Raw genomic sequence first — 17,102 nt, 5'->3', positions numbered from 1 at the left:
GTATCAGCTGCATATTGGCTCCTATGTACATAGTCTGCAGGTAAAATCAGTAGGTGCACAGACTGATAATTACAGTCTTCCTGTAATAGGCTTCATGTAGGACAGCCACCTGCCTGCTTGCTACCACTTGCAGGATCAGAGCTGTCCTTCATTGTCATTGTCATGGATTGTGGAATTACATTTTTCCGACTTCTGTTCAAAATAGAGGGATTTTTCTAGCGTATCTCCTCACAGAGGACTGCTGCACCAGGTAAGCAGTGGGCATCATAAGTGATTTGTCAGCCTTTGTTATAGACTCACCAGTAATTTATATTTGTCAAAATGCAATTTGCACAATTGATTTCCTGTTGCAAGGATTACAAGACCAGTTAGCTGAGGACATGTTTGCCTTCTAGCCAGCTTCTATTGCTTCACTCTCTTAATGGAGCCAAGGTTGTTTTTTATACAGCAGTCAGAGACGGTCAATTGAATTGTTACTTAAAATCTTTTTAGGTGCACAACATCTGCAAGCACTGCTAGTTTGGGAATCATCTATCTGGCCACAGGCAAACTGGAGTGAGAGATCTGTGGATACGTCTGTCAAGTAACAGTAGTAAGAAGTCATGAGGTTGCTGGTGCTTTCACGGCTAGTACCACATGCTGCATGGCAGAGTATCACTTTTAAGTGACTTGCATACAGCTGGTGGTACATACATACATACTGTAGTTTAGGAATCCCTGATATAAATGTTATAAAAACATTTGGCCACAATGTTTTTGGTCACACACAAAAACTAAAACTAGGCTTCTCCTCAAGCTTAGACCAGTACTGATAGCATCTAGCATCATAAGTTTCTTTGTCCAGAGCAGGAAGCAGAGGTGGTGGCTCACTTCATAATCTCTGGCCATTGCTTTCTGAGGGTCTTACATTATTTTTCTTTGGGCCATGGGCAATGCTGTTAATTTCAACTTCCAAGAGGTCTCTTTCTTGCTTATGTGATCATAGATCTCTATCTTCGTTTCTGAAGTAGGAACAGGTAGTGGAGTAACTGAGTGAGCTTGTTCTCAGGCCATATGTGCTCTCCTTTGCAGATCACCTAATGCCACTTAGGTGTAGCAGGAGTTACTCAGTCATATAGCAACACCTGCTCTGCAGTCCCACTTTTCATTTGAATGAGCTATTTAGAAGTATTATGTTAATTTTAAGGTTAAGCCAAGGAAGAAGTAGCATTCCAACTCACTCGTTTTATTGGTTGAATCGTAGACTTTGTTGGCAAGGTATTTTCTTTGCAGGTAATAAGTCTGCAGAAGGTTCTGCAGGAATTTGTTAACCCTGTTAGATCAGTCTGAGATTCTATGAGATGTGTTTTGGCCTTGAAGGGTATTTTTCAGCTTTTTATTAGTCGTGAGTGTGTTTAACCCCTTAGCAAGCAAAATCCTTGTATATATGAGATAAAGACAGTAATAAAGAAATGAAGGATAACGGATACTCTTGGACAAATAAGTCATGGAGAGAGAAAGAGTTAAATGCATTCTTATGACTGAACACCATTGTACATCTCTGCATTTACAGACTGCCTCATTAGTTTGGTAAATTCTTTTTAATTGCCTACGTTTGTGTAGTAGTGTTTTCTTTTCAAAGGGCAGGAAGGTTCCAATGGTGCTGCAGGATAGGTCAGCGCTTTGGAGATCAGAGCTGGTATTTCACATCAGCCAGATGCTACCCTTCATTGTGATATACAGGATATGGAGAGCCTTCAAAACTGGAAAGAGAATGCAATGGTTTGAACATACTTTGTTCCCTAGAAAAACTTTTGGAGTCCTGATGATAAAACATAGTCTATGATGTTATTATTTTAATAACCATTTTGTTAATTTAAATTTATTTTGGGCTTTTTTTAAAACCCTCAGAAAGTAATTACATATGACCTTGGCATTTAGGACTACAGCAACCTAAATTTACAGTCAAGTTCCTGAGTGTAGTATTCCAGTTTGCTTATGTGCCTCTAATGACTTTAGAAGTCAACAAGCAGAAAACAATGGGCACATGCAGGTAGAATTTACACCGTGTGTATGCCATAGTGAAAAAGATAGTTTCTTATTAAAGGAGTTTTGCTCTCTCAGATATTCACTAGCTAATACTTGTTTTGCTGCATCTGATAGTGGAACATACCAGAGAGGTATCAATACTGTACATTTAAAATGAGACATAAATAATTCATAGGAACAAGCATTAGAAAATATATGATAAGCAGCTTGGCTATTAGAATATCTACATATCACTCAAATGCTCTGAGAATGCTTTAAAGATGTAGGAGGCAGGTACAGAGACAGAGTTCCTACTCGATTATGCTGATTAGGTACCATTTACAAAGAATAGGAGTGGTTCTGTTTGATGTATTGCAAGGTAGGTATGAACTTGTCTCCAGCTGGGGTTTCGCTTCGAACCATACAAAGAGCCTGATAGTTTCTATTCAGCCGTTTCCAAAAATTAGATAAAAGACATATCTGCTAACTTCAGTGGATCTGAACATTAAGTGATCTAAATCAAAGTAGTTTCACTGACGCTCTGGAGAAATATCCCTTAAACCAGCTATGAATTTGCTTGAGGAGTACAGGATTGGGCTGTGCAGAATCACCAGTAGACAGCATAATGCAACGGCAAGAAGGAAAAGAAACAGATCAAAGAATATTGAGGAAGAGATGACAGAGAATAAATATTCTACATAGTCTCCTCATTCAAAGTGTCCATTAACTTCAACTGGATTTCCTTCTCTGAGACCTGCCATACTTAAATATAGAAAAAGAAGGTGATTAGCAGACAAAGTAGAAAGGGAGAAAAGTGTTGGGATCAGAGGAGATCAGGAATGATGGGATGATGAAAAGAACTGCTAAAGAGTGGATGGGGATTTTAAACCATACATATTTAATTCTGAATCCAGCGTGTTTGCACTAACATTTTAAACTAGTGCTCTAAAGTCATCTGTGGTGTAACCCCTTTGTCTTCAGCTACACCGCCACTAAATTTGATCCCACAATGTTCATTTGCAGTCACTTTTTCCCCAGTAGAAACTAATGTTCTTCTCATTCTTCCCATTCACACTTCTGCATTTATTATAATTCCTTGCATGCATGCAAACATTTTGAGGCCTGATTTGGAGGGAGGAAAAGGGGGCAACAACTGCAATTTCCTTTCACAGTGTTGTTTCAGGAGCGTTTCTCCTCGTCCAGGCAGCGCGTCAGACGATGAAGTCTGCCATTCAGGCACCTGCCGCGCTCGGTCGGCGAGGAAGAGCTTGCAATTAAATATTGAAGCGGCAGGGCCCACGCTGCCGCCGTAGCGGTGTATAGATTACAGCCGGTGAAACCCGGCCCGCAGTGGGACGGCCGGTGAGTGCGGGGCATGCGAGAGGTGCTGCGGAGAGGGCTCCGAGGAGGGGGCTGCCCTACTATGGTCAGCAGGGAATGGATTTGGCACTGCTTCTGCCTCTGCCACTGTGACTGCGTGGTCCTGTGCAGGATGTCTTGTAGGTGATGGAGAGGTCCCCACTGCCTTGCATGCCCGTCCCTCGCGTGCCGATGGGAGCCGTCCCGGAGAGGGGGCGGGGAGCTCCACGCTCGGGGGCGTTTTCGGGCAGAAACGTGCTCTGCCGCCATCCGGTTGTTCTGGGAAACCACTTTCCTGCTGTATTGATCGATCTTTGCTTTGGCTTGTTTTGGACTCCAGCAGGCAGGCGGTGGGGTGCCGAGGTGGTAATATTTGCAAGAAATGAGCATGAGGTTCAGGTGATGCTGGCATTAGTTAGGGCTGAATCAGCATGTCGGACTGTTTCTGTCTTTACTTGCTAATGGATAGCATATATTCTCAGGCAATAGCCTAGAGTTTAAAAAAAGTAGGTGTGAACAAGAGCAGCATTTAATACCTCCTGTAGTTATATGGATATTTACCTGCTTTGTGCTCCATGAAGACCTGCCTGTGCCTCTCAACTCCTGGTAGCTTTTCTGGAAATGAGGAGGTGCTGGGCCATTAGGCTGTGGAGGATGGGGGATTTGCTATGGATATGCTTAATATTTAGTGGGACTTTCACTTCCCTTAAGCAAAGAGGTTGGCTTTTGGTGTTAAGTGTGAACAGACTCAGATCCTATTTTGAATTTCTTCACATTTATTGGGAGGACTTGTGCATGTGTTATACAGGAATGCTGTCCATTACTAATGTTGCTTTTTTACATTTTCCATAAATCCCCAATTATACTGTCATTTCATTGCCTTTTCCTGTGCTGTGTTTTGTAGAAAAGACCTCTGCCTTCCAGCACTCTGTCCCGGTACCGATGTCTATACTAGCTGCCTTTACAGCAGCGTTGGGGTTTATACATCTTGGTAAAATGGATCTCATCTGGACCTTATCCATTAACTACCTGCAATGTGTATTTATGTTATGGTATTTTCTATTAACCATGTGTACATGCTGCCCCAGCGTAAGGTTGAGGCCCTGTTGTTCTTCACGCTGTGAAAGTACAAGTTACAAAACTGCCTTAAGGAGTTTACTGTCTCGCCAGGGAGTGAAAAAGGAAGGAGGCACTTGGAAAAAGGAGAGACTTGCCTTGCAAGGCTGTGCTGGAATTGGGCCAAGAATACACTGCTGGGCTGCAGGCCCCTTGGGTGATGCCCACTCCACTAGGCTCCACTAAGTATATGTATTTTTCCAATTTAATGTGTCATAAATCTTATTGTTAAACAAAACCTGAGATGATGTTTGAAAAGTTGGGTGTGTAAATACCAGCTGAGTGAGCTCCTGTACATGCCAGTAGCTAGATTCTTTCTTCCTGTGGCTTCAGAGATTATCAGAGATTTAGTTTGTCCCACAAAAAGGATTGAATTCCTGCTTTTAACTTGATGTGAGGAATTGTAAATATGAAGTGCATGTAAAAGTGTATATGCGTGTGCTTATGAGCAAATGCACACACAGCTGTGCTTGGCTAAAGGAAGATGTTAGGCTTATATTTTAAGAGACAGATGCATGGGGCTCGAGACGTTGCCCCCTGAAGTCGGTGGGAAGGTGCTTTGCGAGTTCAGTGATGCTCTTTCTGCAGATTCTCCTTTTCTTAACCATGCCAGGCTGCTATATGCCTGCTGCCCTTCTCGGCTCTGACAAGGTCTGGCACATTCTTACTGGAGCGAAACAATTTACTTTCCATTAACATCAAATTCAGAAAAATATCTTTGTAACATAAGCTATATGTTTAGATAAAGGGTGTTGATATACCACCTCAGCTTCTTTGGAGCATCTGCTGGCTGGGCTCTTGGCTTAGCCAGTCTTCTGTGCAGTGGCAGCGAGGTGATAGCTTCTCAGTGTTGTTCGTGTGCTTGATTTTAACAAGAGTCTGGTGTTATTTGGTGGGTTTTTTTAAACTTCCATTACTGCCTAGAGGCGTGACATTGTGGGCAAATGAAATGGTATGGAAAACTTTCAAGCCTGGATGTGCAGGATAATAGGCTTGACACATTCTGAAAAAATACTGGAAAAAAAGAAGGAAAATCAAGAAGAATTCAAGAGTTTGTGAGCTTGTTTAAATATGGTTTTAATTTGAAATACCTTTTTGTGAGCTAGTCTTATGGTTCTGAACTTCACGGATGGCTTTTTCAGTCCTGGCACTGACTGGCATCTTGTCCCATCATTGTCCCTGTACGTGTTTACAACGCCTTTTTCCTCCAGGAGAAAAAAAAGAGCTATTCCCATAGCCCTCTACATGCACACCCCCTATGGTTTAGTGGAAACACGGGTGCTTCTTGCCATGGGCTAAGCCCCAGCGCAGCCGCTGAGAAGGAAGGGGCTGCAGCAGCAGCGTCGCCGGTGGCAGGCTGTCCGGTCCCTATTGCATTAGTGCGTAACTCATGGTTCCTGAATTACTGTTTCTTGCTCAAGCGCTCAACCCAGCCAAACCCCGACGTGGGCACCCCAGCCCACTCGCAGCTGCTGGGGGTCAGGTCCGGTGGAAACGTGCTACAGGGGAAGGTGTGAAACCAGCCAAAAAGGCTCTTGCAATTTTTGAACTGTGGGGAAGGTGCTCATCCTGACAGTCCCCATATCTGGAGCCGCTTCGCTGTGCAATGCTTATTTCTACCACTTCTCCTGGGAGCACAGTCACCTATATGTATTTTTACATTCCTTTCAAAGCTATTTTAGCTGTCTGACGTGAGAGGTAACCCAAGCTGCCCCTGGGCTAAGGCGCTGAGATGAAGTGCAGCTGAGCAGTGTCCTTTCCTGCTGCCTGGTGTCAGGGTGCACATACTCTCTGCGGGAGCTGCTTTAGCACGGGAGCATCTTTGCTGCATTCACAAGAAAAAAAAAGGAAATGCTTTTCTTCATCACCTAAACCAAGCCAGTACCATGAAAAATCGTGAAAAACTATGCTGGTGCCATGCTGACCAGCAGGATCAAACAGTAATCTTACCATAATTCATGTGAAACGGCTGAATTAACAGCTTTAGTGGGTGAGTCCAAGGCCCACTGGTTATATGCTGGTGTGTTCACTGGCAGTCTTCAAGGGCACTGAAAATGGTTTTATTCCAGTCATCTTGCGGCGCTGGATCTTTTTGGAGCCCTTTTTCTGGTAACTCTTCTCAGAATCTCGTTCCCTTTGTGCTTGCTGAGCATGCACAAATGTGTAGAAATGGAGGGGCCCTGAAACTCTGTTGGTAAGGCTCTAATTATTTATATTTTTTTTAAAGGCAGTGCACACCTCTGTTAGTGAGGCAACTACACCTGTACTTGCAGGAGGTGTGAATTAATGTTTGGGGTAGGGGACTTTCCTTTAAATTCCAGGCTTGTTTTTCCACTTCTGTCACTATCCTTAAACCATATCCATATCAGAAAGTTTCACCAGTGAATATTAAATCAGTTTATATTTTAAATGATCAGACTTCGCATAGGCCCCCTGTGCTCACACTCCTACTTTGCTTTAAGGAGGTCTGCTTCATGTTAACATAAAGTAATATTACAGGTGTGACAAGTAAAGCAGCTGTAGTCTTACAAATGCTGCTTTCAAGACCTTCCAGGTTGGAAGCTGCTACAACTCAACTGAGAGGTGGCAGCTGGAAAACGCCCTATCCCTTGTCCCGTGCGGTTTAAGGTAAATTGAGGTTGTGTAAAACGTTGCTGGAGATGGTTTTGAGATAACCTCTTTTGCTTTCCATGGCCACAGGCTTGCTGCAATCTCGGTGGCCAAGGGACAAGGGAGGGATGTAGAGGAGGGGCAGTTTCTGGCACAAAATCGGAAATGCTCATTTCACTGCAGTCTTGCAGTGAAAACTTTCCCTTAACGTGAAAGCAAAATTAATTTGGTCTCCATCAGAGTAAGAGTGCCTTAGATGAGATTTTGCATGGGCTTGACTGTGTCAGTAGTAGATCTCACCTATAGGAAAATTGATGCAAACAATTTTTACTCGTGCAGTCATGGCCTGGGTATAATCAAGTCATTTAACTTCTGCCTCACAGGACTGGTGAAGTTTAATTAAGGCTTGTGGAGTTCTTTACGGTTCTCAGAGGAAAAGTTCAGTAGATGTGTAAATGTTATTACCGATGGTATTTAACGTGTTCGGTTATAAATGCTGTGAGGCACCCAGCCTGCGAATGACTCTCTGAAACTGTTTCTATTGCAAGTTAATGTTTAACAGGAATGAGGTAAAGGCTGCCTGAAAGCAGTCTTTGTGGTGCTACAGGGAAATGCTCTCCGGGGCGGGCAGGCGCCCTCCCGCCCTGCCCGTGCATTGTTGCTTGCCGGGTTCGGGTGACCAGACAGGCTCCCTTGTGGAGCTGTAGGTGCTCCGCTGCCTAGTTAACCTTGCAACAAAACCCTAATGGCATTAAAAGTTTTTTAAATGAGCCAAAATTAGTTACCATCTAACCAAAGCGCCCCCTTTGGTGTGGCTGCCGCTGGCATGCCGCGGCTCCCGAAGCCGCTGCGGACGGGCGCTTCTCGTGGCATAACTAGCACACGCGCTGTGTCGCCTGCAGAGAGGCAGGACACGCGGAGGGAGCCCCGCCGCCCCGGCTCGGAGGCTGGCTGCCTTATCGAAGTGCGTTATCTTATCTAGGCTAATTAGCTCGGCGCTTTGTCCAGGCTGATTATCCCTGCTAATGAGTCTGAGCACAGCCTGGCAGCACCGCTGTCCTCCCCGCGCCGGAGCTGGCTCCGCCAGTGGGCGCGTGGCCGCAGCGGGGAGGTCGTGTCCGGCGCCTCCGGTGCCCTCCCGGACGGCCCGGCAGCCAGCGCGGGTCCCGCCTGCCCCCGGGGCCGGGCCGCAGGCCTCCGTGGGCCCACGCGGGAGGCGCTGCCGAGGCCTGGCGGGCGCCACATGTGGAGCGCTGGCCGAGGCACCGCGGCGCGCGATTGCCCAACAGCGGCGCACGAGCTAAAATTACACCCGGGCCCTGAGCGCCGGGAACTAGCGGTACGAGGAAACGCAGCGAAGTTCCTCCGTCCCGCCAGAGCGGAACCGGAGCCCGCTCACTTTCACATCCACATCTCCGCACGGGCGCCCAGCGGGCTGATCGAGCCCAACCTGCAAATTTTCGCAGGGAAGTCGCTCCTCGCAGGTTTTGTACGGGCGAAGGGGGAGGATATGGTGGAGAAAGCAGGATGGACCTTCCGGACGAATCCCAGCGTGGATTTGCCGGTCAGCCTCCTCCGGCAGCACAGCCGGGAGCCCAAGCTCCCCGTGCCACCTACATGGTGAACGGCGGTCCAGGCCGTGCGCAAATAAGGATGCTGGGATTAGCGCTGGTCAGAAATATTTTTGACTTTATTTTTTTCTGTCAGAAAATGGCAATTTATGGGAAAGATGCTGCTATGGGAAAGGAAAGCTTTGCTGGAACTGGTAATCAGGGATGATTTCTTCTGTTCAGGTCAAAATAAGCAAATGTCTGCGATGCTCCTAGGACATAAATGACCATGAGTCAGAGCCGGTGCCTGAACCTGAGTCTCCCACAGTCCAAGTAGATGCTGAAAGCAAGCAATTAGGGATAGTCCATCTATTCCTCGCTTCTTTTTTTTCTTCTCTCCCATACCATACTGTGTTTTTTTCCACAAAAAGTCACAATATTCTGTTCATACGCAGAGCAAGAATTTTCAGTCTCATGCAGTTAAAGCCCAGATGTATTTCGCATTCAGCTCTGACCATGATGCCTTCCCCTGACCCACCACATTCATCGCTGGTCTGTGAGCTCCATGGAGGTTATAAGAGTTATAGAAACCCTGCTTGGGAGCATCTCTGTTTCCAGTATGTAAAATTAATAAAGCATCTATAAGTGGCTTAGATTAGTATTTCTGTATTTAAGAACCACAAAATCCTGGTTGCCCAGAGAAATGGACCTCGCTTTGCCGTTTCCTTGAGTGCACGCAGTCAGTAGTGCTTGCAGTTGTCATGTAAGTAAAAGAGGAAAAGGAAACATGTCACTGGGGACTGCCCCAGCAGGAGGCAAAGGGTGACATTGTTCCTTCTTGTTCAGGCCTTCCCGACGCAGCTAAGCCAAAGCGGAAGCAGGAGTGCGTGTTTTCCCTCGGTGACAGCTAGGGTCTCGTCTACAGGCTGGCTGCGAGTCCAAGCGAGGACATCTCCATGCAGCGGCAGGGTGCAGTGGTGAAGACACTGCAGAGCAGGCACTGGGAGGTTGAGCACACGGAGGTGGTGCTCAGCTCACCCACGCCGGCGATGGTGCCGCTGCCTTCTAGGCCTCATGAAGGACTGTGGCTAGCGAGGGAGCAACCAGCACAAGGAAGTGCTGAGAGGGCAGCAGATGTTGTCCAGATCTGGGCACCTCCCAACCTTATCCAATAAGAGGGAGGAGAAAAAGCAAACATGGAAAACCTCCATGTCCTCCCCAAATATGCCTTGAGCTGAATCACAAGGTGCTTATATAAAATGCAATTAAATATTGCAAAGCAACGAAGCGAGGAAACACAGACGTTCACAGTATATCTCCTGCATTAATTAGTTGCTAAAAATGTAGATTGCAACAGCCATGAAGCTGCAAGCTTCATGGGTCGGTAGTAAAGATGTCCCTCCTGGTTATTGTATTCAGTAGTGCTGTTCTCTGTGTGTCTGTTCCCAAAAGCTGTCATGTTAGGAAGCAAGACACAGTGCAACTTGAGAAGCATGTTTAAATGAAGATGCCATTACCAAGAGCACTTACTGCTCATGTTTGCCCATGTCTGAGAAATATCTAAAAATGTGGAGAGAAGTTAAACCTAGAAAGCTCCAGTCTAATTTAGAAAACCCTCAATCAAGCATGTGCCTGCTGTATGTGCACTACAGAACATACAGATATGAAATCAAGCTTAAAAGTAGTCCCGGCATTCAATATCCATATGAGCTTTGGCTGAGCATGCTAAAAGCAAGCTTAGGGACAAGAGAAGCATGAATGTCCACAATTACGGAGCTTAAGGTTGTCTGCAGATTTTTCATGAGATGGCTGTAGGCCTGGGTTTGCAGAGAACCCCAGCCGGCGGGGGAAATCTAGCAAGATTTGTGCTTCGTGCAATAAACAGGTCAGACTCTCTGAAGGCTTGGGTTGGACTTCTAAGTTGGCCAAGCCTCAGGCAAAATCTTGGCTGACAAAACATGGTGCTTCCAGTCTTTTTCCTCAGGGTTTATAAACGAAAGTTTCACATTACCATAGAAAAAAAAGATTGTTTTGAATAAGATTAAAAGCAAAATGTAAGAATGAATTATTTCTAACAGTTGTGGGGAGCTTGAGTGGAAAAAAAAAAAAACGATAGAATACAGAATTGATGTGTTTCCCGCTGTAGTCAAGAAAGGTGGGGACATAGATAAGCAAAAGCTGTAACTACCCAGAAAATCCTCTTGTCCTATGCCAGGTGTGCATATGACTCCCCTCAAACTCTTTTTTTCCAGTAACTTCCAATCAATAAAAGTTGGTAGCAATACAAAATTGGTTTCCCTAATACCACTGGCTGCGACTGAACTCAGCAATTGGTCTATGTGTGTGGATTCCCTGCTTTCCTTCCGGCAGCATTATCTTACCAACTTTTACTACACCACTTCTGCAGTCGTCTCATTCTAGAGAGGAGAGGGGGCAAGCACCTGTTACAACTTCATCCTCCTCTTCTGTTCATGCTTCCCTTTTTTTGTCTCTCAACTTTGTTTTTTAGAATACTTCACTTCTAAAGCGCTTTGAGAGGAAATTGTGCTGCACAAAGGAAATGCACAGAGGAGAAGTAACCAGTAAAATAGAACGAAGAAAATGAATTTGGAAAAGATTCAAAGGAATGAATGATGTATTTCTGTCTGAATTTTTGTGTACATTTTGCTGCAGTGTGGTGATTTATGTAAGAAGTCTAAATGTATAAAAGAGGAATTAGTCATTGCATATAAAACACCAATTGTCACACATCTCAAGATCTCCAAGAGAATTAAGGATTTCAGAGGGCCATGCAGTAATGTACCCTGTGCATCTGAAAGATTGTCTGCCTTTTTAAATTAATGTCCAAAAATAAAAGGCTGCAAATTTGTCACTACTTCTGCAAAGAGTTTTTGAATATGGAATATTTACTTATTCAGGTCCAAAGTATTTTCTTTCCTTCTGATCTTATTTCTCTTGCCTTTGTGTGTCAAAGGAGGAAAGCATTTCTATAGAAACTATGGAGAATTTTTCAATTTCAAAACATAATTAGGAGCTTTATGTGCTTCATTTTAAGGACATTTCACGCTATGAGCAAATAATAAGAACAACAAAATACTGCCAACTAAAACAGTTGGCTAAGGTTCTTAATGTGAAAAAAAATAGGGATTATTAATGCACGGAGATCATCTCAGAATAAGGGATTGAAATCAAGTTACTCGAATGCAGTGAGGGAAAAAATTTTCAAGTAGCCTTGTCTGACTTGTGGCCTGCCCTAGGAATATATCAGATACTTGCTGAACCTCAGGAAATTTTTTTGAAACTGTATCTTGCAACCAAAAGCAAGGCATTTGGTTTCAGTGTGGTCCTAATCTTGCAAACATATACATACTTAACAGAAAATGTAGGTAAATTCATTTACTTTATTGGGAGTTCTTTGTAGTGAAAATTCAGATAGAATTGTTTGCAGATTAATATGCTTATTCACTTATCTGCCTGTTATGCAGGTGAGAGACCAGCTCAGACAGGCTCCAGATGATAAAAAGCAACAACCTCAACTTCGAGATGTATTCTGTAACCTTGCCCTAAAATGATTTCTTCAGGCTGCTTTACGAAATTGATTTGGTTTGATTTGTTTGCTTTTAAACCTATAGGCAGTTTGTAACAGTGCATACAGGAAAAGAGAGTCTATTTTTTGTGTGGTGTCTCTGATTCTAGGTTCCTTCTGCATTTTTAGCACTAGTCAGATTGGCCCCACTGCCGTGCTTTTCTGGGCACTTAGCCGCAAGAGAAGGTTCATGCCAAAGAACCAGATGAAGATGGAGCCATTAGAGCCTCTATTATCCTTTGACATAAATTATTGTCAAAGCAGAATTGCTGTTTCTGCTGCCTCATCCTCTGGCCTTCTTACATTGGTGCGTGCTTTTATTCATCTTTCCAAGCAGCATGGAGGCTTCTGTATGATATTCTGAATCTTTATACAAGGAAAGTTTTCTTGTGGTCAAATCGTATGCAGTGATGGATATTGCTAAAGTTTGTCATGATGGCATTCGTTAGCCTGTGAGGGAGGAGTAAGTTCTTAATTCCTAAAATTCTTTCGTCCAGAAAACTGTTTACTGAAATATGTAACAAGTAGGTGTATATACACAAGAGAACATGTGTGTTATTTGCAGATAGGTCACACCAAAGCCCACGGTCCAAGCAGCAACATAGCTGAACTGTGGGAGGTCTGGTCCAAATCCACGTCTTGGAGGTGGGACCTTACCTCTCTGACTATGTCATTCAGAAAAAGGTTAAATTCACTTTGTAACTGCTGCTCAGGGGTAGCTCTGACCCTGCTTTCACTTCAGTGGTGAAGGTACACAAAACATTTGCACAATAACGTGGAATCCTTGTTATACCTTCAGTTCCTTGCAGGCAAGCCTCCCTGTGCGCTCCAAATGCCCACCAAGTTTTTTTTCTGAGACTTCCAGCTGAGAAACACCCACTTCTTTTCCACATTCATTGTTTAGTTTGATTTTTACAAAATCTGCCATTTTTGCCCAAATGGTTAGCCAAAGGTCAGTGACAGACAATATTCGGTTGTCAGTGGTGAGACATTAAAGACGTGGATTGTCTTCACTTCATGCCTGATCCTAAGATTTTCTAAACGTCAGAGCTTTTGACTCTGTGGTTGTCATTGCCTCCATTTTTTGGATATCCTATTGAAATACATGGAAGGGTCTGACTTTCAGAAACTACTGAGTGCCACCCCTTCTGCAAATGTTAGTCCTTAAAGACATTTCAAAAATAAGCACAACAGAAAAGATCGGTCAATGCTTCTGGAAATGCCGACTACAATCCATTTCTGCAAGCTTTCCTGTTTTCACGCAGTCATGCTTTCTAATTCATTTTTAGATGAAATTCTGTCTAGCAAAAACATAAAAGGAAAATTGAGCAAGATTTCCTTACCAGTCTTTGAGTGATGTATTTGGATTGTGTGTGTTTAGTTTTGAATTACTCCTGATGGATAACTTTTAAAAGAATGAAACTTTACATTTGAAAATGTAAGAAATTAGGTGCATGTAATAATTATTTTCTGTATGTAACTGATCTATTTCACAGTGCTATTTACCAGGAAAATTCCTGGTGCATTTAATAGAATTTTTATCAGTTTAGTCCCAATCAAATCTCCCCCCACCCCAAAATTAATGGAACAGTTGTCTTTCCACAAAATGTGAGATCACTATAGCTTACATTACCAATAATTATTTTTATTTTTGCAATAATTACTTCCATCAGAAAATAGCATGTAACTGCTAGTGTACTTGATAAAGATGTCCAAGAACAATCTCAGATTAAATAACCAGAGTCCAGAAAGGAGGCATGACGTAAATGGTGACATGAATAGGTTTTTGTTGGTGAACGTCAATGAAAGCTCAGCTTGGTGTGGCTGCTGCAGAAGTAGAGGACTTGTAGGGTAGTAAAAGGAGCAGCAAAGTTTATAAAAGATGTGTTTTATCTTTTATCTCCTTACATCTTCCTTCAAGAAGCTTCTTTATGTCAACTCAGCATCGGAGCGAGTAGCGCTAGCTAGCGCGTGGTCTCACAGACTCATTGCTGTGGTGATTGTGCCTTCATTTGGCTGACCACCTCATCTGCTACTAATAAGGTAGCTCATGCTGTAAGAGAGTATGAGACAAGCGAGGTGTGAGGGACGATTACATAGTCTGTGGCTACCGCAGTGCCTATAAATTTACTAGACAAATCTGCTCACATATTTAGCCATCGGATTCTCTGAATGGGACTAAAAATTTACCTGAGGTGATAGTTTGGCTAACAGGAAATGATAAATTGAAAAAAATAAATCAAAAAAAGAACAATAATGCTTCAGGTTTTTTTTCTCATAGTAAGATGGAGAAGCAATTAATCCAAATGGCAGTGTTTCTGGGAAGACTCAGCAATGCTGATGTTACGTTCATTTTCCTAGTTGTGTTCTGTTGATTTTTCTGTAGGTCCAGCTGCCCAGCGCCAGGTTCAGAATGGTCCCTCGCCAGACGAGATGGAAGCACAGAGAAGGTAAGTGGAGTTAATGAATTAGGGTAGATTTCTAGTTTGTAACTTGGGTGTATGTGGAGTACTTGCTTGCTAATAAGCACTGTTCTTTTTAATCTTATCCATTTTATGTTGATTCTGAGCTTTCTGTAATTAGTTAATGATTCTGTAATGACTTTTCAAAGGGTGAAGTGAGTTGCAGCCTTAGGTAAACTCTTTGCTCAAAGGCAAGTATGAGCCGTGCTGATGTTCAGAGATAAAGACAAAACCTGTTCAAGAGCAATATGTAGAGTGTGTTTCTCAAGTGTGTTAAGGAAGCCTAACCTTATCCTGTTCTGGATCACTTGCTAGCCGTTGACAGTCATGTTACCCAGGAAGCATCTTATGGACTTCATGCACTCCTGGTAGTAACTTTGGCCCATCTTGGGTATAGCTACCTCCTATATTGTGTGCAGTTTCTTTTATGAATGTTTTGCACTAAACTAGGATAATAAATGAAAACTGTAAATTTAAGTTGGGAGTTCAGGTAAGCATCCTGTCATACCCTTCACCTTTACACGTATGTCTGGGCATAGTGCCATTATACACAGCCTTTTTTCTAGCCTATATGGCTGGTCTCCTTGACATCAAAGAGCAGATAGGCAAGAGTTGTGACAAGCCTTCACTGTATGCCTATCTCCATAATCAAACTGTGATGCCCATCTTCTCATTTCAGCTTTGCTGATGCAGCCAAAGTTCCTGTAACAGCTGTAGAAATTCTTTTAGCAGCAGTAGAAATTCCTGTTGCAGTGGTATATTTGCCTTTCTTTGCCAACTGTGAGACCTATCTATCAAGTTCTGGACCAGGTCTTCTAGTCTGACCAGTCTGCCTACACTGCATCAGCTTCCTTGTTGAAGTATAGCCTAGTGCACAAAAAATGACTGTTTCCCATCTTCCTGTTCACTGCAGGCATGTTTCTCCTGCTGTACAAGAGATGCCACAGAATATTCTGCCATAAAACATGTAGCAAGGAATTAGAGAGTCTCACTTCCTTAGGAGTATGTTGGAGCACAGGAATCAGCAGGATCTGTTGCAGCTTGGTGCCATGGGATTGTTTAAATGAAGCAGCTGCATATGGTTTGGTAAACAGAGGTGGATCAGCAAGAGTGTGGTCAGCCCTCCAGAGGGCTTGGCCTAATGTTTGGTTCAGATAAGAAAATAGCTTTGTAAGGATTTTACTGGAACTTTGCCTGCAGGTACAGTTCAGCACCAGAAATGTCGGAAATTCATCTGCCTTGTCGACATGACAGACTCCCAGATCTCAGAAGTATCTGCCTTTGTAGGCTCAACCTTTAAGCAGGCAAGATCCCTCCTTGTAGGGGTCCGGGGACTGCCTTGGCCCTTTGAACAGCATAGCTTACACACTCTCGGAGGAGCAGAGATGAAGTGATGCAACACATACATCATTTGGGTTGATGCTCCACAGCTACCATTCTGACTGGTCCTTATACAAAACCACATATAGGCCAGTTAAGACATGGCCCTTATGTAGGCTATGATAGGTACTTAAGCTTCTGTTATAAATAACCCTCTATAAGATTTTCTCTTTCCCTCTCCAAAAAGTGTAAGGAAAGTGTAGTGAGATTAGTTTCCTGTGCCTTTATGGATAATGGCCTGAGATTTAATGGGGATTTATATGTGACTATTAAACGGGTCAGAAGGTAAGAATATTTCACTCAAGATTTGTAAGATTTACTTTTGGGTAGCTAAACTATCATAAAGGTCAGAGAAGAGATCCTGCTATGCACCTATATGCTACATAGAGGCATAAGTGATGCAGTCTGTCCCTGCAGTCTGATTGAAAGACCTGGTCCAACTCTTGGTTTAACCAGCGGAAAGTACTGAATGTTCAGACCATCGGTAACTCAAACCTCAAATTTAGGCACCTGCTCCTTGCATTTAAAGTGTGACTAGCCTAACTGTGTTAGAAAAAAGAATGATTTTATTTGTTCTTTTTCTTTTAGGGATAGTAAAAGCCCTACCTATGGGTAGGTATTTTCTCACTGCTATGAGGTACATGGTTCTGGGAAAGCTTATTTTGCTCCACTGGACTGGAATAAGCTATGCCAGTAGATGCACTTAGATATTGTTGCATCTGCAGTAGATTTTCAGCCTTAATTATGCTAATGCACTCTTTAAGCATATAGCAGACCTAATTTTAGGCCTAACTTTCTTTGAATATCTTATAAGCAGGCAAGGAAACCAAGTTCTGATAACTACCCTGCAAATCTGTCTGTTTAAAAGGCTTTTCTAAAGACCTTTATACAAATGTATAAAGATTATATATTTGAAGTCAGAGGCAGTGATTTGCCCCCTCTCATACTTTACTCCTTGTATTCTCTTTAAGCAGCCTTGTGAAAATCTTGGTCTTTATTTAGTTCCACTGGAATAAATTTGACTTCCTAAGA

General features: G+C 43.3%; 1 protein-coding gene across 6 annotated transcripts in view; it reads left to right on the top strand.

The window, feature by feature from the left end:
- Positions 1–17,102, top strand: part of EVL (Enah/Vasp-like) — a 152,033-nt gene that overhangs the window by 116,379 nt on the left and 18,552 nt on the right. For all 6 annotated transcript variants that reach the window (XM_064512081.1, XM_064512080.1, XM_026111410.2 and 3 more), the window contains exon 4: positions 14,615–14,678. In XM_064512081.1, coding sequence (XP_064368151.1) covers positions 14,615–14,678 — 64 coding nt within the window. The remainder of the gene's footprint in view (positions 1–14,614; positions 14,679–17,102) is intronic.

Source organism: Dromaius novaehollandiae, chromosome 5, assembly GCF_036370855.1.
Source record: "Dromaius novaehollandiae isolate bDroNov1 chromosome 5, bDroNov1.hap1, whole genome shotgun sequence".
NCBI classification, from domain to species: Eukaryota; Metazoa; Chordata; class Aves; order Casuariiformes; family Dromaiidae; genus Dromaius; species Dromaius novaehollandiae.
Note: the sequence above shows the minus strand (reverse complement) of the source record. Positions and strands in the feature narration are given on the sequence as shown.